The 21594-nt window shown below is 34.8% G+C and overlaps 1 protein-coding gene across 2 annotated transcripts; it reads left to right on the top strand.

The window, feature by feature from the left end:
* Positions 1–7854: 7854 nt before the first annotated feature.
* Positions 7855–16128, top strand: LOC145628993 (protein ZINC INDUCED FACILITATOR-LIKE 1-like). Of its 2 annotated transcripts, XM_081681454.1 has the most exons (18): positions 7855–7968; positions 8112–8315; positions 9122–9162; positions 9912–9972; positions 10076–10178; positions 10292–10394; positions 10546–10599; positions 10694–10756; positions 11282–11331; positions 11445–11520; positions 11763–11978; positions 12620–12707; positions 13084–13169; positions 13260–13367; positions 13569–13613; positions 13709–13797; positions 14108–14151; positions 15597–16128. In XM_081681454.1, the coding sequence occupies exons 2-18, from the start codon at positions 8171–8173 to the stop codon at positions 15686–15688; spliced, it is 1464 nt and encodes a 487-aa protein (XP_081537580.1). In that variant the 5' UTR covers positions 7855–7968; positions 8112–8170; the 3' UTR covers positions 15689–16128. The 2 variants fall into 2 exon arrangements, with proteins under 2 accessions (XP_081537580.1, XP_081537581.1); XM_081681455.1 differs by lacking the exon at positions 7855–7968 and having other exon boundaries at positions 7975–8315.
* Positions 16129–21594: the final 5466 nt, after the last annotated feature.

The following is a 21594-nucleotide window of genomic DNA, read 5'->3' as shown; positions in this document are numbered from 1 at the left end:
TTTATTTAATGAATTCAGACAAAGTCACTAAACTATTTGTAGGAAAAAAAATAATAATAAAAATTAGGAAAAATTGCTCCCGTTAATCTGAACTTTGCCTCGTCCGCCCAAATTAATCTCAACTTTCGTTTATTATCTATCACTCCCAACTTTAGGGGGTATTAATTTCTATTGCACCCAACAGGTAATCTAACCTGATATTGCAGGTTACCTAGACACGTGTCCACACGTGATAGGTCCAAAAAAAATTACAAAAAAAAAAAAAAAAAAAAACTAAAACCAAAATACCAGCCACCCTACCCCCACCCTCTAACCCACCGGAACCCTAACCCTAGCCTCCAAACTCGCCGGAAACCGGCCCACCAACCCCCCTAAACCACTAAAAACAGTCGGTCGTTTTCGCCCCCTTTAGCCCCGCAGCACCACGACAACCACAACGCACCAGCCACGCACCACCACACAACCGCAGCACCATGACCATGCATCTCACTTGCCCAGTTCCCCCGCCGTTTTCATCCTCTTTACCACCATTTTATCCCCTTCCCTGCCGGATTTCGCCTACCCATCCCTTTCCCCGTCGAATTTCGCCCCCTTTTCGTTCCCCGATTTCTTTTCCCCGGTTTTGGTATGCGAGAGCAGAAACATGGGGTTGTGGTTGTGGTCGTGGAGAGTGAAGGAGAATAGGTGGGTGGTGGTGGCCTTGGCGCCGACACCAGGGCAGGGAAGGGGGTCTGGGCGGTGGTCGGTGCTCCGGGGGAAGGTGTTTGTGGCCGTGGGTGGGTGGGGCGGGTTGTTGCTGTCGTGGGGAAGGTTTTGGTTTTTTTTAATATTTATTTTTTTAAAAAAATTTTAACCAATCATTATGTGACACGTGTGCAACTAATCACAAGTCAGCAAAATTTACCTCTTCAACCGGTTTTAAGTCATTTGGGTGCAATAGAAATTAATACCCCCTAAAGTTGGGAGTGATAGATAATAAACGAAAGTTGGGATTAATTTGGGTGGACGAGGCAAAGTTCAAATTAATGGGAGCAATTTTTCCTAAATATTAAGGTCCCAAACCTATTGTTACCTAGTCCCTAAACTATTTGGTTAGAAAACACCAAGTTAAGTGGTTGATAAATTAAGAGTGCATAAATGAGAGTTGTGGGACCAAAAGTGCTCAAATACAGGAGTTAAGAGACCGTATTTGATCTTTACTCTAATTTTTATAGGAAAAATACACTTTAATAAGCCCAACTATGGGCAATTTGCTTCTAATAATCTCAACTAAGGTTTTTTTTTTTAATAATAACTAGTTTTAACCTCGTGCAATGCACGGATTTATAAAGTATATTTATTAATAATAATACGGGGTAGTTAATTGAAACTAAATGGCTTATGTAACACTTTTTTAATTTTTTTTTTTTTTTTTGAAATTATTAAAGTCTATCCTTTAAAAGAAGTATTAAAAGATTTTTTTATTTTTTAAATAGATTTACTTTAAAGAAAATAAAAGTAAAGCATTTTGGAAGGAAAATTTTTCACAAAATCATGCCAAGTGTCCCACCTCCGGTGATTACTTTAGTATATAGTATAGATAGATAGTCTCAATTCTGCTATGCGTTTGCCTCCAATGGTCCCAATCGGTCAACACTAAGTCAAAAACCTGTTATACAATTATCATGACACGTGTCATCACATGATTGGTCAAAAATTTAAAAAAAATAAAAATACTAAAAAAAAAAATATTTTCCCCACCACCATCCCCTTAACCTCACCGGAAACCCTAACCCCAACCCTAACCTCACCGGAAACCGACATACCACTCTCCCTTAACCACTGAAAATGGTCGACCGACCCTCTACCAACCATCCAACCCACACTTAACCCTCAAAACCACTTACCCAACCGGCTGGAGTTGTTGTGGTTTCCATGGATCGTGCCGGTGGTTTTGGGGTCGGGGTGGGTCAGATAGGGCGGTAGAGGACTGACCGACCGATTTATGGTTAAGGTAGGTAGCTGACCGGATTTCAACGAGTTTAGGGGAGGAAATAGGGATTGGTAGTGGGGGAAGGTGGCTCGGTAAATTTTTTAATTTTTTGTTTTAATTTTTATGTTTTAATTTTTTTTTTTTAATTTAGACCAATTACCTGTTAATGCATGGCTATTAAAGCGCCAAAAAAAAAAAAAAAAAAAAAAATACACTTAGCTGAGATTATCAAAAGTAACTCGCCTTTATTTCCCTAAATAATGTTAAAATACAAATTAGTTCTCTATATAAGTCGATTTAAAAACTATTTCCCACAATACCGTTCACGTAGGATCGGTTCCTAGGTTTGGAACTTGGTAGTAAAAAACCACTAATACCATTAGACGTTCTATAAATAGTACCGCTAATATCAATAGTGGTTCTATATATAGAACCGCTGGTTCTATGCACAGAACCTCTACTTTAGCTTACACTAGTGAATCTTTATATAGAACCACTAATGGTATGAGAGGTTTGCTGATACCAATAGAGGTTCTAATACCATTACAAGTTCTATACTCCCTCCGTTTTTAAATATTTGCTTCACTTTCCTATTTCGGCCGCTTTTAAATACTTGCTCCATTTCCTTATTTGAAAAGTTTTTACAATATTTAACTAATTTCTCTCACCTAGTGGGCCCACCACATATTTTATCTCCTCCAATCCTCTCCATTACTTTTGCTTTTTACAATTTTTTATTCTTTCACTTACCCCCACAGGGCTATCTCCATATATTATTATTTTCTCCAATTTTTCCTAAAACTCCGCGCATGGAGAAATGGAGCAAGTATTTAAAAACGGAGGGAGTATTAGTTAAAACCAACAACAATATTAGCGGTTTTATACTTACAAATACCGAACCTTGAAACCGAGCCTCGTAGACGATATTGTGGGAAATAGTTTTTAAATCAATGTATATAAGGAATTAGTTTATAATATTACAATATTTTGGAAAATCTAGATTAAGAAAATGTATTTTTTTTTCCTCTATTTATTACTACTATCTCTATATATTCAACAATTTATAAAATTTTGTTCTAATCTGTATATAAAACGTATATTTATGATTATACGGTGATATGAGTTTACGTACATGACTACATGAGTTCATCGATGTTGAAATTAATGGCGTAGATTTGAATTAAAATGCACGTGCTAGCTGCCGCAGCCGCTGCAACATGGGTAGGTACTCGTCAAAATCCATTTAATACTGCTAAGTGCTAAATAGTACGTAGTACAGTAGTAGTCTAGTAGATATTCTATTGCTTTTATACTCATTACCAATCAATCAATATTCAATATTACTCTGTATTAAACAAGGCATTCTTGGTTGACAATTATAGTATTTACTTGGGTCCCAAGGGATTATCTTACCTTTGTCTTTTTTTTTTCTTGACAAGCACCTTTGTCTTTACTTTCAACCGTTTATCTCACTGATTTGTCTTTAAAAAAAAAAAAAGTTAATCAGTATTATTAACTTTGTAAATGATATTTAATGATTAAATAATTTTGAACGAACCATTAATATGTAAGACCTTGTTCTTTTGAGATTTAAGGCAGAACGAACTAAGCAAATTTTAGCAGAACAAACCAAAGCAGCTCTAAAGAACAAGGCCTAATTGACGTAAACAGTTCACACCTCACGTATGTGTAGCAATAATATCTAAACCCAATCATTAAAGGAAATAATATTTAAACTCAATCACTCCCTACATATGTGTACTATAATTTGGCTATCTTTATGGCTTGTGTGATTGCATATGCAAATTAAATACTTGCAGGCCGCACGTAATTACAATGTATAAACAAATTTTTTAAACCAAACAAGGCATAAAGATACGCAACTGATTTTCCAAAAAATTTCCACTTTCCACGTCTATATTTATGTCTTTAAAAGCGTTCCTAATGCAGATTATATGCCACATGTGTGGACATCACAATATATATTTGATTTGACAATTAAAAATGCTTATGCAAAGACTTGAACTTAATACCAACAATCATCAAGTTACATGTCTTAGGGTCTGTTCTTTTCGACTTATTTTTTAGTTTAATTCAGTTCAGTTCAGCTCTAATATATTCAGTTCACTTCTTAATTTTCTTCTTTCATAAAATATTCAGTTCAGTTCAGTTCAGTTCAGCTCAATTCAGCTAATCAGAATAGATCCTTACTACCTTAGCTATCCATTTATAATGTTTTTTTACCCAACAAAATTATAGTTGATTTGGATTAAATGATTAGTGTTTAGTTATCCTATTTGTTCTCATCATGCAATGATCATAAGACAATTTTAAAACTTTAATATTGAAGTTTGAAAAACTCCGTGTTGTTTTTCGATTTGATGAAAAATAATAATTTTGTTTTTCTTTTTTGTAATATAATCAATAATTGTTGTATATATATATATAAATCATAACATATAAAATATTGAATATGTTTTTCTTAATACAATTTTTGTTTTTAAATTATGAAATTTTCAAGATGATTATCAAAACAATACCCAAAAAAAAAAAAAAAAAAGAAAAGAAAAGAGTGGAACATGATTATCAAACTCAACTAGTACAAACTAACAACCCGGTTACCTGGGTCATCGCCCTGGACACATACTAGTTTTTCATTTAAATAATAACCAAACAACAATCCATAAACTCATTTCCTATGAATGTGTAATTCTCCTATTATTGAATTGCAACCATACAAGACCTTAATCTAATAGTTATAGTTTACATTTCTTGTATATAAAAAAAATACTCTATTCTCTAGGACATTTCCTCTCCTCTTCTCTAATCCTCTCTTCTAGGGATTTCTATTTTTTTGGCCGTTTAGGTTGGAAATAGTCTAATCTCTTTAGAAATAAGACTATTGTCGATCCTTTTCCCTTATTTTTTTTTTTAAGTTTTGCAATCTAGGCTTTAATAAATCTACAGAGTAGTGTAGATGTTTGACCGTCTCCCTATGGTGGAGACTTGGAGTGTCTCCCTATGGTAGAGTCGTTAATTTTTGTCGGTTTAGTTTTTATTTTTTTAGGGTTCTTTTGTACGTTAAGGTTTTAAAAAAAGGTAATCATCTTTTGTCTTATTATAAGTTTGTTGGTAAAGATTTGTTCGGAATCGCAACTGTTATCGAATTTTCTGATATGTTCAAGTGAATCAGATGAAAATCATCCTTATGGCTAGAACAAATCATTAAATCGTCTCTCAAAAAAGGCTGTATATTTCAACGATGTTTGCGAGAAATGTACATGATGCAAGGTGTATTCCATGATTGTAGATTTGATGAAGAAAACCCTTATTTGTTCAATTTTATATATTTGTTTTTGTGGATGTCGTAAGTTTTTTATTAATGAGTGGATTTGTTTAAGGAAAAATAACTAAAAATCCAACCTTTGTGCGGTCTGACAATTAAAATTCAACCTTCCATTAATCTCATAAGAATCCAACCTTTATACCCCACCTTCTCTAACAGATCCATTACTTGTTGATGACCTATCTTTGTAAGTTATGTGCCACTGCACGTGTCAATCATTAATTGGTCAATTATTTTTTTAATCATTAAAAAACAAAAAAAAAAAAAAAAGAAAAGAAAAAAATTAAAAAAATATAATAAAATCAAAAAGCCAACCCTACCTCCTTCCCTGACCACCCCATCCCTACCGTACCTCACCACCCCATCCCCATCCCCACCGCCCCCTAACCTTGAAACCTGACCACCCATATCCTTAAATCCTACCACCTTGAAACTCGACAACCTTGAAACCACCACACCAACCCCCGCGACCACCTTGAAACCCGACCACCCATACCCTTAAATCCTACCACCACTTACCCGAAACTGACCACCGCAGCCACCCCCAAACTCGACCACGCATGAAATCCCTAAAGCCCAAACACGACCACCCCCAAACACGACCACCCACGACACCCCTAAAAGCCACCACGTAGTTAAACCCAAACCCAGAAAACTAAACCCAAATCCCAAAATTAAACCCAAACCCAGAAAATTAAACCCAAACAACGAAGGAGAAGCGGGTTTGGGCAGTGCTGGTGTTAGGGAGAGTGGTTGCAGGCGTGCTGGCGTATTGGGAAGAGATTTACCGGTGGTTGGATGGGAGGGCTGGCGACAGTGGGGTAACGGCGGTGGTGGTAGAGGTGGTGGCTAGGAATATGGTGCTAGTGAGAAGGGATTTTTTTTTTAATTTTAAAATTAAAATTGGACTGGTGGGGTAAGTGGTGGCAGAGGTGGTGGACTGGTGGTGGTGTAGAGAGGAGAGAGAAAGAAGAGGAGTGAGAAGGAAAGTGAGAATTTTAAAATAAAAATAAAAAAATTAACATGTTTAACAGGTTAAAGGTCAAATGGATCTGTCAAAGAAGGTGGGTTATAAATGTTGGATTTTTATGAGATTTATGAAAGGTTGGAATTTTAATGTCAGACTGCTCAAAGGTTGGATTTTTCTTTTCCGTTTTTCCTTTGTTACAATTACTGAACTGAGCTGAACTGAACTAACCTGAACTGAACTGAGCTGACCTAAACTGAATTGAACTGAGCTGAAATGAATATTATATGAGAGAGGGAAATTAAGAGCTGAACTGAACTGAACTGATTGGAGCTGAAGTGAACTGAACTGAACTGAAATTAAGTAAATGTGAACAGGCCCCTACTTCCATCGCCGGTTGACCCTCTCTTTCCCCCTAATCACCGTTGGCGACCACCACACCCTTCGTATTTTTGGCTCTTATATACTCAAATCAAGTCCAACTCGATTTGATTCTAAATCACCCTAGCATCACATACATACCTAATCAAAACCAAAACAAGCATTAATTGCCAGCAAGATGCACAAAATTAAAAACCCCCAAATTAATTTTCCAGGGTTTTCAAAATCAAGGAGGTGGTTGTCGGGCGGTGATTAGGGAAAAAGTGAGGTTTGTCTGGCAGTGGAGGAGGTCGTCGGTAGGGGATCTGCACAGCGGGTCCGATGGGGGGAGGGGGGTTGATTACATGGGATGAGAAAGGAGGAAGAAGGGGAGGAGGAGGGGAGGGGGTGGTGGTTTATATATATATATATATATATATATATATATATATATATATATTAAATCTAATTATTTAGTAATTTAATGGGTTAGAGGTTAATTATATTCAAAAAAGAAGAAAAAAAAGAAATTAGAGTTTAATTAAGTTAATTAAAGGGTAATTAGGGAAATAGGTTTTCTCTAAAAAAAAATAATAAAAAAAGAGAGAATGTGGTGGTTTTTTTTTTAAATAAAAAGCTTTTAAAATGTTTTTTTTTACAAATCGGTTCTTTTTGTCAAAAATAAAAAAATAAAAGGTTTATGATATTAGACATTATTGTATTATTTTGATATTTGTAGGAAGATTGATGGGATTATTTTCTATATTAATCCCATCAGATCTCATCAATACTTTAGGAATTATTAATGAGATCTTTGACATATATTAATCCCATCAGATCCCATTAATCTTACAGATCCCATAAATCTTTTCAAAATTAAAAATAGTTGGTACAAACTTAATTTGAGCTATGCAAAATCAAGTTGTGATTGAGTACCAAAGTCAAGATTTGGAATGATGAAGAGTTAAAATACCATACGCATGAAACACATTGAGACAAAAAAGAAATCAAATGAAAACGAAAGGTACACTTTAAATTATTCCCAATTTGCTATGTAAGCCAAGAAAATTCAGTAACAAGTTTTATCAGATGCCGATTTTGTGTGTTTGTGATTACTTGTACTGAAAAGTAAAAAGGTGACGCATGTGATGATCATTTCGCAGCATCTTTCTGTGACTCATTTCTCATCTGCCCTTAAGCGGCAAATTAACAAATTACATGAAACTATATATACTGTATCCTCAGAAAGCCTGAAACTGGAAGAAAAAAAAGACATTTTTCTGAGGCCCATATAATATTGCACTTTGTTGAATATATCAGCTGGTATAGTTAAAATGATATATAAGACAACATTGTTCTAAAGTTCTTCTTTAACTTCTTGTTAGTTGATGATTAGTTATAAAATTTATATGCTGTTTTTATATGGGTGTAATGATATATTGATATGAAATATTTATGTTGATCAGGTGTAAGTAGTATTGACTATTGAGGCAGGGCAATACTATCAGTATCTTATTGGTGAAAAATGGAGGATGAGCGCAAAGTCCCGCTATTGAAGAAGGTATATTATGAGGATTGTCCTGGATGTAAGATTGAAAAGCGAAAAGATACTGATGATAGCATACCCTGGAAATTACTGGCTAGCATTTGGATCATTGTCTTGTGCAATGGTATGAGTTGACTGTTAGAATGAATTGATTTTCCGGCTTTCTTTTTCAATATTATGTTATATGTACAATGATTGGTTGTTGTTGATTAGGGAGAGAATGTAGAGTCAAGAGTTTAATGAAAAGGTTGAATATTTTCTGTTGGTGCAATACTTTAGCTGAACTCTAGTAACTTGAGCATTAGAGTAGTGTGTATTTGTGACTATTCTGAGTCTAATTTTGTAAAAGTTGACAAAGATATATTCCAACATCATGCTAACATGCTTCACATCAAAAGGGAAAAGAAAAAAAAAATGCATTTCAGCTTGGACTAGCCGGGTTGAATCAACTCTAGTGGAATAATCATGGGCCTATGGACAAAGGCCAGGACAGACCAAGCCAACATAGCGGCATTGCAGGGGGGGGGGGGGTTTGAGAGGGTGTTTAAAGGATAGATGGCTCTGGTGGTAAGCTGAGTGGCGCGGAGGGTATGAAGGGTTAATGGTGGTGGTACGGTGTCTGTATGGCTGTGTTGATAGTTGAGACTTTGAAACAAGTTATTTTTATTGATTCTACACGGTAAGCTAATAGGTGTTACCCTTGTTTAAAACCAAAATTTTAGCTAGCTTTAGGTACCAATATGTGCATTTTCTTTATGATTGAACATGTGAAGCTCATAAGTTGCAATTTGCAGTTTTCTCAATGATTGAATTATATAGATTATAGAAAGTTCTTGTTATTCTCTTTGCAAATATTGTGATAGAACTCGGGACTAATAATACATAATCGTATTATAGAACTCTGATCTATTCCCTGTCTTTTATGTGCAGCTCTGCCAATATCATCGCTCTTCCCATTTCTTTACTTCATGGTAAGAAATAAATGTTGCTAAATTTGATGTTTTTTGTACACAAATTAACAAAACCATGAGCTCACTATCATTAGTATGCTTAGCATGCCATCTGTGCTGCACTTCCTCTGCTATTCTGCTATGTCTAAAGTTATGATTAAAATTGTGAGTCAATAGAAGAAAGCAATACAACAGATATAAGGAGGAAGTTCTATTCCGGAGAACGGCTGCGTTGCATTCTAAGCTTCTCATAAAGCTGGAAGGTTGTTTTAGCTAGGAAGTATATAAGTATGTTGTGTTACAGGCTGCAATGTGGAGCAAGATAGATATTAGCCTCTGATATTACCCATTGCAGCTTGGTTTTGTAGCCTTGCTAGGAACGTGTAGGAAATTTAGTGACGACTTTCTTTTCCCTTTTCCAAAAATTTATTAAGACCAAAAAAAAAAAAAAAAGAGCTGTCCTTTATATGTTGTAAGGTGAAAAACATTTGATAGCAGAATGTTTACCAAGAAGCATCCTCATTTACAGATATTGAAAAGGAAAATATAATAAATTTATTAGCACTGGTGTTATAAATAGCTAATTAATAAATTTATGAAAGTTCAGTCCTCATATAATAAAGAGTGAAACATATAAAGCCAATTTTAAATTCACCTAGAGCAGTTGTTTTGTCTGAAGAGTGTGATATTGTGGTCTCTAGCATTCTTTAGGGGGGACTAATACTATATACTTGTTCTGTATGACAATAATTATATATATATATGTGCAGATTAGAGATTTCCATATAGCTGAGCAAGAGGCAGATGTGGGATATTATGCAGGTTTTGTTGGTGAGATTTCTTTTTCTGTTTCTTTTGCATACTTGTTTATTTCAGTGTATTTTCATAAGAAGATAGAGAATTGATCCTTTATGGTGTCTATTTTATGTCAAAGGATCTGCTTTCATGTTTGGACGGGCATTGACTTCTGTAGTTTGGGGGAAACTTGCTGATCGATATGGTCGGAAGCCTATCATCATTACAGGAACAATAGCTGTGTTAGTAACCAAATACTTCCATTTCTACTCCCATTTCTAATTCAGCTTTCTTCTACCTGATTCAATAATAGTGCATGCTGTTATTTATTGTTCTGGTCATTGTCACATTTCAGGGTGATTTTCAACACTATGTTTGGTCTGAGTGTAAACTTTTGGATGGCAGTCTCAGCAAGATTCCTTTTAGGAAGTTTGTGTGGATTACTTGGGCCTGCTAAGGTAAGGCTTGCTGTTTTGCATAAATCTCTTTCAACGACTTCCTCCGTACATGGCTGTGTATTGTGCATCTAGTATTAAGATTGTTTTTTCCTTTCTCTAATGTTAATCACTTTCTTCTCAAATAACAAGGTTAATTTTTCATTATGAGCAGGCTTATGTATCAGAGATTTGTCGGGAAGAACATCAGGCTGTAGGCATGTCCATGGTAAGCTTCTTCAGCTAATTCATGCACCAACTAAGTCCAGTATATTAGTAAGTAATTGAGGAACAATTCTGTTATACATTTTGACTTTGTACAGATTACTACAGCTTGGGGTATAGGGTTGATCATTGGACCGGCACTTGGAGGTTTACTTTCCCAGGTAAGCTGTCATCTCTCCGTGTATTGTTAAATCACAGATGTTGCTCATGTTAATCTTGTTTAACTGCTTGATTTGAGCAAGAATCCTGTAGTATTACATTTCTTTAGAATTTTCTATTGGAAAGAGCACCTAGTCATGGTGCGAAGATAACTAGAAGTTGAAATGTAATTTAGTAGATGAACCAGGACAATATCTAGTCCTGTTTATAACTAGTTACAGACTTACGGTCCTTACAGAGTTGTGGTAACAACGTAGTGTCAACCTATTCTCCCCTCCCCTCCACATGAACCGTGTTGTAGAATTTACTGCTGAAGCCTAGCCCTGAAGCTCTAGATAAAGGACTGTATGCATTGGTTCTTCTCTGAAATTATCTGTTGGAATACATTAGTTCATGCAGTAGCTTGCATGGTGTAATGTCTGAAGGTACTTAGCTGTCGTTGCAATATATTCTTCTCTTACATTAATAATTTTGAACCCCTTAGTACAAATAAGTCATTAATCTGAGACATTTTCATTATTCTTTAGCCTGCAGAAAAGTACCCTCAGATATTTTCCCAAGAGTCATTGTTTGGAAGGTCAGTTCTCATACGCCTGGGGCTAATGGTTTTGAATTAAGGAGTTCGTGTGATGATATTCCTTGAATCTGGTTCAGGTGTTATAACAATGCAAATTTGTATGTTTGCTGCAGATTTCCGTACTTTTTGCCCTGCCTTATCACATCTGCATTTGCAGCAGTAATCACTGTTGGTTCGTTTTGGCTTCCGGTTAGTCCCTTTATCTGTTGCTTTGTAAAAGTATAGCTAAAGAAATTATCAAGACTTCTCAAGTGTGATCTTAACCTTGAATCCATGATATGTAAATTTCTTCAATTTCCATAAATTTATTCATACTAGTGTAAGTTGAATAATGAGGTTAAATTTTGTTATGAATACAAAATTATTCAGTTCTTGTTCAGCTTTCACAATAGGCATTACAAATTAAGTTAACTAGCAATGTCGTTGCACAGGAGTCATTGCACACGCACAAATCAAAGAACTTATCAGGGGATGATTCGTATGAAGCGTTGGAAGCTGCAAGCTACTGCGCAGATGAGAAGAGCAGTGGGAAGGAAATTGAAGGACAAGCTGACGTATCTGCGAAAAGCTTATTCAGAAATTGGCCTTTGATGTCCTCTATTATTGTGTATTGTATTTTCTCACTGCATGATATGGCTTACACTGAGGTAAGCGTTACTCATCTTTCTCCTAATATTACTCTGAAAATCTTGCTCACAAAAAATATTTACAGTAGCAATTACTTGCAATTTCCTTATTTTTGACAGCATTCTAAGAAGTCTTCAACTTTAAATAAGTTTGAAGTGCAATGTATATCACAAGTCAGAAACCATGCATTCCTTCAATCAATGTACATAATATCTGGATTATGTATTTCATTTTCTATTTTGTACAAGAGGACATGTTAAATCACCTCAAATGCTAACATTACAATATATATGAGGCCACAACGATTAATTCATAAGCACGAATTTATAAGTTGCACACAGACTTAGGGTTTATTCTGTTGGGTTCTTTGTTTTTTTTGGTGTTTAGAGAGCCACAAGGGCGGAGGTGAGAATTAATCCAGAATCTCCTGGGACCGGGAGGGAAGCTCTAACCACTTAAGCTATCCCTCACTTTCTCTGTTGGGTTCTTTGTGATACATGTATAGTCCATATACCAACTTTGATATAACATCTACTATTTGCAAGCTATATTTGTTTAGAATTAGCTGTCCAATTTTGTAGATATGAACTATCCTTGTTGCAATCTTTATTTTTCGGTTTTGGATTAGTTGTCTTGACTTAGAACATCATCATTTCTATAGATATTCTCATTGTGGGCAGTAAGCCCAAGGAAACTTGGAGGATTAAGCTTTTCTTCTGAAGACGTAGGTGTTGTTCTTTCTGTCACAGGTATAGAGGAATCGTTTATTGGTTACCTTATTGCTTGTACTTTCAAAAGCTTAAACTCATAGGGGCAGATCATATATGCATACTTAGTTTTATGGTATATTGTTCAATCTATTTTTTGTTGCGAAACTGTTATTATGAAGATATACGTCGTATACTATTTGTCTGATTTTCAAACTGTCAGTTATATAGCATCTAAGTAAAGTCATCAGTTATATAGCATCTAAGTAAAGTCATCTATGGTTTACAAATGAAGAGTTATCTTTAAGAGTGTAAAATTCTACTTGCTTCTTATAAATGAATGACTTCAATATTATTTTTGCTTCCACAGATTGCACTAACCTTTCTTTATATTTTTCATTCCTGTCTCCTTTCAAAGGTTTTGGGATGATGGTTTTTCAGCTCATCTTATATCCATACTTGAACAAATTCTTTGGACCTGTCATGTTTGCTCGAATTTGTGGGGTATGCTTTTTTTAACCGTGTGATTATTCATGCTTGTTTTCCATGACTAATGCGCGCGAGTATGATAACATTACCTACTTCTTCTTGCAGGCGTTGTCAATACCTCTGCTACAAAGTTATCCTTTCCTTGCATTGTTTTCAGGGCTAAGCCTTAGCATCTTGTTAAATTCTGCCTCTATGATCAAGAATTGTTTATCAGTAAGTAAAGCAAACAAACTTTGTTTTACTTAAATATTTTAGCAACATATGGTATCTTTAATCCGCCATGCAATTTAAATGTCTCTACTAGGGATCAAGATCAAAGAGCACTTTAGTCTTAGTATGAGTAATAGTTGAAGATATATGTTCCCCTTTGGTAGTTTATTTCTAATTTTATTCTATTTCGTAATCTATGATCAGATATGCATCATCACCAGCACATTTATTCTGCAAAACCGAGCTGTGGTATTGTACCTTGACCTTCTAACTGTTCCTCATGCAAAGTTATATTACATGAATAATTTCTCTATGCACTTGAGATGAATATTTTGTTAACACAGGATCAAGATCAACGTGGAGCAGCCAACGGAATTTCTATGACTGCCATGTCCCTTTTTAAAGCAATTGGTCCAGCTTGTGGTGGTGCATTGTAAGTGCTTTTGTTTCTTAGTTTGTTTACTACAAAATGCACCACACCCCTTTCCAGTGATTATACTACCGTGTACTGTCTACCCTTTTCGAGACACTACCATATCAAGTATTAGTCTTTTATTGGAAATTTTGATGAAAGGTGCCCTTAAGAGGCCTTGAGGACATAAGAATAATGATTGGAGTTGTCCTTTCAGTTTGTTTGTTTATATAATCTCCAGGTTTTATTGGAAATTTAACCATGTTTGTATGTTTGATAGCTCTGTATGGTTCTTCTTCTTATATCGTGTTTTTGTTTATGTAATTTTTAGGCTTTCATGGTCAGAAAAGCGTCAAGATGCTTCCTTCCTCCCAGGTACAGTCTAGACTCTAGAGAATTATACCAAGTATTTCTATACACAGAGTACTTCTCATTTTGTTACATTGCTGCTGCATCAATCATCGTGAAAATGCATGTCACTCTTTTTTCTATACAAGCGTTCTTAAGCAGTGACTTAATTACCTTTGAAACACAATATAGTTTTCATTGCTGAAAGTTTTTTTTTTAAGTTTTCCAAAGTTTGTTCCTGAAAGTTCTTTACACTTACGATTTATTCAATTTTTGGCAAACCCACATACTACCTTACCTCACAATATTTACACCTTTCTGATCACTTTTGTTACAGTTTTTCCTTTTTCTTACACATGCCAAACTTTTTATTCACTATCTATCCACCCTTTCCTTGCACACACTTACCAAATCAACAGTCTTTCTTCAGCAGCCTTAGTTTGTGTGCATATAGCAATCGTATATAACGTATTAAGTTATATTGTATTGTTGGAATAACTCGTCCAATAAAAGAAAAGAAATTAGATGAATGAACTGTGAACATTTGGAATTCAGGACTTCTCCTTAGAAAAATTGCATTTATTTTGTTTGGCTACCCGATTTCATGATAGGTAGGTGAAAATGTTGACATTGACATGTGCAGATGTGCTGTTGATGTTCATATTGATTTGAAAAGCTTTCAAACAGAATATAAGGAAAAGAATTTGATGCATTTCAAACAGAATATAAAGAAAAGAATTTGCTGCATTCCAAACCAGAATGTTGATGTTGATATCTATACTTAGTATTTAAAAACTATAACCAAGAAACTAAGAAAGACACATGTCCCCATCCATTCTATTACATTTCCCCAACCATAGTGCCACATGTCATCTTACACTATTAATTTTTTATTACACCATTTTTTTTAATTCTTTCATTAAATTTATACTTTATTTTTCATACACACTCCATCTCTTCATCTTCTTCTCTCCCCTTTAATTCAACCTTTTCCTATTCTCTCTTTAATTTTAGCACTTCCACCTTTTATTTAAGCCTTTTTTTCGATTAAAGTTCTAAAATTTTAATTTCTTTAATCATGTTTCCAATTACATATTATACCCTATAATGACTTACTGATAATTCCTCACTTATCTCTCAATACAATTTTATAGAAATAACCCGTGCATTGCACGGGCCACAAGGCTAGTTCATTTATAAAGCTTTTTACAAAGTATGATTATCAATAGTTTACTATAAGACTATAATGTATCATATAACCTCTTCTTCTCTTAAAATTCCAACAGTATATTTGCATTTTCTTATTATTATATACTTTGTAGTTTCAAGATTTATTCATACACAACTGCCGCCTTTCCTAATCTATGTGTCGAGGTGTAACAAAAAGATTACTTTGAGACATATAGTTGGTTAGTTGCTCTAGTTTTGTACTGTAAACTAAGCTAACTCGGATTCTGGATGGCATTATGCAGGCACACACTTAGTCTTCTTCCTCCTCAATGTGGTGGAACTCGTAGGTGTGATGTTAACGTTCAAACCTCTCCTAGTTGAACGTAAAGACTAAACACCACAATGTTACAAACTCTGTCTAGGAGGTAGGAGTACATATGGAGGAGAGTTTGAGAATTGTTCTCCTGGCCGGCCTGTACGTGCTGCACTCGAGGTCTATCATATGATGTGGTTTGAACTTAAGCTGCTGTGATGCAGGGGTGGATCAATCAATATGCATATTGAACGATACTGTCAAACTCGAACGCTTTAGTATTGTGCAAGGTCCTCCTCCTCCTCCTCATCATCATCATCATCACCTCATGCGCTCTGGAGATTAGAGCCACTGTGATTACTATATATTCTTTCCTTGATGCTTTAATAATAGTTACGGTAGTATAGAATTAGTCAATTTTGCCTATGAATTGGCCATTTGAGCTAGAAGTAATCTTTTACTAGTTTTATGTGTTGATTATACTTTCTATATATATCGGGAAAAAAATATTTATAGTTTTAGTTTCTGGCTGTGATTGAGAAGGCTTATGTTCCGGTTTGGATCCGACAACATATATACAAAATCTGTAAAAACCTTATCGTCTGGCTAAGCACCTACATAGGAAATGAGGATTAGCTAACCCCGGGGTGAATCCAGGGATAACCACTCTGATGATAAAGTTGGAAAGTGTTTAAGAGAAAGAAAATATGATATGAAGAGAGAAATAAAGAAGAGGGAGCGAGAGTAATAAATGCTACCTTTCAATTGGGATAATCTTACTTATTTATAATAACTTCAACTGCCAACCACTTTATGCCAAGTGTCGATTAACCAACACCACGTGCTGAATTTGAAGAGGTGCCGATATCAATGTCGTTATGTGATATTACCGATATGGGTTTTATGATTATAAATCCAAACCCGTTTAGACTGTAAACGAATTGATATCGCCACTGTACTAGATATCGTATCTCCCCATACAACTAGCCCTCCAAGTGAGGACGTTAGAATAGCTAATGTTCTCACTTATGTGCAATAATGTCTATTATGGTCTTCGAATTGGAAGAGCAAGTCTGGGTCATATGTTTCTTTCACTCTGTCTAGCATTTTTCACCTTAACTTGGGATGTGCCAACTTGGTTATGTTGAAGTACGATCAAGAGAACTAAGAATTATTTTTCTGGGGTATATAAAAGCGAAAAAACTCTTTTTTTTTTTATTTTTTTTATTAAGTGACCTAGTTTGCCTACTGCAAACAAGGTCTACTGAACATAATAAGGGAGCGAAAAAAACTCAGTTTTCCCCTCCAAGTGACCTAGTTTGCCGACTGTAAACATGGTCTACTTAACATATTAAGGGAGCAAAAAAACTTCGTTCCCGCCCCCCCCCCCCCCCCAAGTGACCTTGTTTGCCGACTAGAAACAAGGTCTACTTAATACAATAAGGGAGCGAAAAAACTCCGTTTTCCCCCCAAGTTATTTTGTTTGCCGACTGCAAACAAGGTCTACTTAACAAAATAAAGGAGCGAAAAAACTCCGTTTTTTCCCCTAAGTGACCTTATTTGCCGACTGTAAACAAGGTCTACTACTTAACACAATAAGGGAGTGAAGAAACTCCGTTTTACCCCCCAAGTGACCTTGTTTGCTGACTACAAATTAAACAAGGTCTACTTAGCACAATAAGGGAGTGAAAAAACTTCGTTTTCCCCCTAAGTGACCTTGTTTGCCGACTGCAAACAAGGTCTACTTAACACAATAAGGGAGCGAAAAAACTCTGTTCCCCCCCCCCCCCCTCTAAGTGACCTTGTTTTCCGACTGCAAACAAGGTCTACTAATTAACACAATAACGGAGCAAAAAAACTCCGTTTTCCCCCCCAAGTGACCTTGCTTGCCGGCTGCAAACAAGGTCTACTTAACACAAAAAAATTCGTTTTCTCCCCAAGTGACCTTGTTTGCCGGTTGGAAACAAGGTCTACTAAACACGACAAGGGAGCGAAAAAAATTCCGTTTTCCCCCCCAAGTGACCTTGTTTGCCGACTGCAAACAAGGTGTACTTAACACAATAAGCGAGCGAAAATACTTCGTTTTTCCCTCCAAGTGACCTTGTTTGCCGACTACAATCAAGGTCTACTTAACACAATAAGGGAGCGAAAATACTCCGTTTTCGCTCCAAAGTGACCTTGTTTGTCGACTGCAAACAAGGTCTACTTAACACAAGAAGGGAGCAAAAAACCTCCGTTTTCCCCCCCAAGTGACCTTATTTGCCGGCTTTAAGTAAGGTCTACTTAACACAAGAAGGGAGTGAAAAAAACTTTGTTTTTCCTCCCAAGTGACCTAGTTTGCCGGCTATAAACAAGGTCTACTTAAAACAATAATGGAGCGAAAAAAACTCCGTTTTTCCCCCTTAGTGACCTTGTTTGCCGACTGCAAACAAGGTCTACTTAACACAATAAGGGAGAGAAAAAACTCCATTTTCTCACCCAAGTGACCTTGTTTGTCGACTGCAAACAAGGTCTACTTAAAGTAACAAACCCCCCAGCCTTTTTTTTGTTTTATATATATTTTTTTTACCGATTGCAAACTAGATACCTGATAAGAATGGCAATCGTTTTATTGGTTAGGCGGGAACTCTAAAAGTGTTGTGACACGTGTCAAAAATCTAACGCTTAAACTTTAAAATCGCAAAATTACCCTTGTCATTGGATCCCTGACAGGACGGTCATATCAATCGTCACTTCTTAACCCCCTAAATTCTGGTTATTCCCTTACTTGCTTTTCATTCTTATCCTTTCTGCAAGCAAAAATAGAGCGAATTTGAGAGAGATTTTTGTCATTCTCATAGCAGGCACTGTTATAACGAAACGGAATCGGATTTCAATTGGGAAACAATTCAATACCTTTGTTCAAGGCGAATAATCTAAGGTATCTACAAACCCTAAGTTTTTATTTTGCATGATTACGATTTTTTTTTCCTGCCATTTTAGCTTAGGCTAGTGTATTAGATGTCTGATAGTAGTATTGAAGAGGAACAACCTACCCTTAGCACTTTTAGGCACCGCCTTATCAGGTAGTCGTTGGGAAAAGATATGGGAAAACCTAAAGGAACTACTTCCTCTCTTTCTGACAATATTGACAATCCATTTCAGCTGCTGTCTAAAGAAGAGCAAAAAAAAAAAAAAGCTTTTCTCCGTCATAAGATACTAGCCGATTGTGAGAAAGCGGTCCGCCCTACTGTAGACATCTACTTTTGGCCTTTTGTCCCGACAGGAAGTGCTATGACGATAAATAAAACCATATTCGTGTTGGGTCAACATGAAGAATACTTATGGATAACTGATTGAATCACAAGGACACAAAAATGACTAGCCTAACCCAAAAACAAATGAAATAAGGTCCAATTAACTAAGTCCGGTCATAATTAGGCTTAAGCCCGAAGTTAAAGCCTAATTATGGCGGATTTAGAGGCGCCTAGGTCAAAATTCAATGCTACCGCAGGGAAATCCGCGTGCATCTCAATGAGTCGCGTTGGTCTAGCGCGCGCAACTTATTTAGCTGCGCGTAACACCCAGCGAAACTACTAGTGATGCGCTTGCGAAAGATTCAGATTTCATAAAAATATAAAATCGAATCTTATCATAATATCGTACGCGAGACCATCAGTTGCGCTGCCCAAAGCAGCGCATCTCAATGACTTGAGTTGGGCTGTCGCGCGCAACCCATTCAGATGCGCGTGACACCTGCTGCGGCAGAATGTTCAAAACCCTAAATGTACCCATTCCCTATAAATTGAGGCTTAATACGAGGCTCAAAGAGACATAAATTAACCTAAAATTCTGGCAGAAACTTTGTGAACTATCAAACCCTCTTGTCCTAAACAATCACCCCCTCTCAATACTTGTTATTACGATGGAGGTTCCCGAACAAGAAGGAGTCCATAAGTCTTCTAAACGAAGATCTAGCAAAGAGAAGTGGTAAATTCCAGAGCACTTAGATCAATCACATTATTTTCTTGTTTAAAATAACTTTAATTAATTAATTAGTGTAGTTTGATCACTTTAAACGAACTTTTAATTAATTAATTCCACATAGTATCTTGCGTTAAGTAAAGAATATAATTAAATGATTAATTGTTGATTGATCACTTAAGCCAAGACGAATCTTGTTTATTTTTGTTCTTTTCATGAATATTGATTAAATTAGAATAACGACTTTTACAATGTAATTCTTACGTGATTGACGCGTGTTAATAAAATCAACTAACCTAGTTTTTTAGGTATCACGTTGCATATGTTATTTGGTGATGAAATTGTGAAAAGGGAAGAGCTAGTAGAGGCCGTATATTCCTCACCAAGTCTATATTATTCCATGATAATATAATACCCCAATGTATTATACTCTAATATTTTATTATTAATATTATCAATTCATAATGTTTATACTATTTAGTCTCTATATGACCTGTTAATATTCTATGATTAAGAGTTGTTTTTTCAACGTTTAACCCCAACTCTCCAAAACACCAATGCTTCAATATGGTGCAATCTTTTTTTTTTTTTTTTTTTGGAAAATAATTAGCTTATCTGTAAAACAAAGAATCTATAACTTCTTTTTTAAATGAAACAATAATAACTTCCACTTATAATACGAGTAGTATTTTTCCCAAAACATACATACTAGTATATCCCGTAAATCAGTTGGTATGAGATTATAGCATTATATATATAGACCAAATAATTATTAATTAATAAGACAAAATAAATTTGAAATATAAATCATGAGATGAAACCAATGAACAAAAATGAACAGCAAAAAATTAGCTATACTTGGACAATAAACATAAAACTTGAAATTATATACTGTAATAAAGTATGGTAAAGTTAAAATATATGTAAAATTATATTGTTACTTTTGTTTGGAGGGATAAACAAATCCTAGAAATGAAACTAAAAGCCAAAAAAAAAATAAAAAAATCTAGAATCCTAGAAAAATTAATTAACCTAACAAGCTACTCCGGTTTTTTTTTTTTTTTTTTTTTTTTTTTTTTTTTTTGGTGAAAACCTAACAAATTATCAACAAAAATTTCCCAAAACAATTTAACCCAATTTGGGACAACCAATTAATCAATATTAGTAGCAAAAATTTAGACAAATTATTTGTATTTACCATTGACCATTAAGTAAAACTAACCTAGACAATGATGTTCTTTCTATGTTACCAAGTATAAGGCCTTTGTTGTTTTCTTTTGTTAATTCTAGAAAAAAAAATATTTATGAATAATATAAAGTAATAATATTATTATTATATTTTTGATTAAATGATATAATTATTAGCCCAGTGACAAAACATAATATTATCAAATTGTACTATAAACATTTACTGTAATTAATGGGGTAAATATTCCTATGAAGTTATAACGACTCTTAAATTATATAAAGTATAATAAGGGTTTGTGCATAAATAATTTTAATTTTATCGATTCTCAGTATTTAGTTTGTTCAATAATTAATTTAACCTTATACTTGATACTTAAATTTTAGTATTTCATGTAATAAAAAAAACAGTGCATGAACTAGTAAAATTTAAGTGCTACTATCTATAAATTTATATTATATATAGTTATAATTAATAATAGTGCATTAGTATTTATTTAAATTTTATTTCTAAAACAAAAATTATTATTCTTTGGGTGATATAGATAATAATATAGCATTATTTAAAATTATTTAACTATGTTATTTTATTTGTTTTTTCTTTGTTATATCTCGAACACCGGGAGATAAATTAGGCTGCCCAAATGCCATAGTATTATTATTATCCATAATGTTGATATCTTGCTCAAATCTTATAATACGAGGTATAACTCAAACTCTCAAAGTGGGTAAAAATATAGATTTTTTTCCAAAATAAAAAAATAATCATAACATTATAAGGAGTAATTATATTCTAATATATATAAATAAAGTAGACATTTTTCGGGAGTATTTGGCGC

This window comes from Chenopodium album, chromosome 4, assembly GCF_948465745.1.
Source record: "Chenopodium album chromosome 4, dcCheAlbu1.1, whole genome shotgun sequence".
Classification (NCBI taxonomy): Eukaryota; Viridiplantae; Streptophyta; class Magnoliopsida; order Caryophyllales; family Amaranthaceae; genus Chenopodium; species Chenopodium album.
This window is presented reverse-complemented; position numbering and strand designations above follow the sequence as displayed.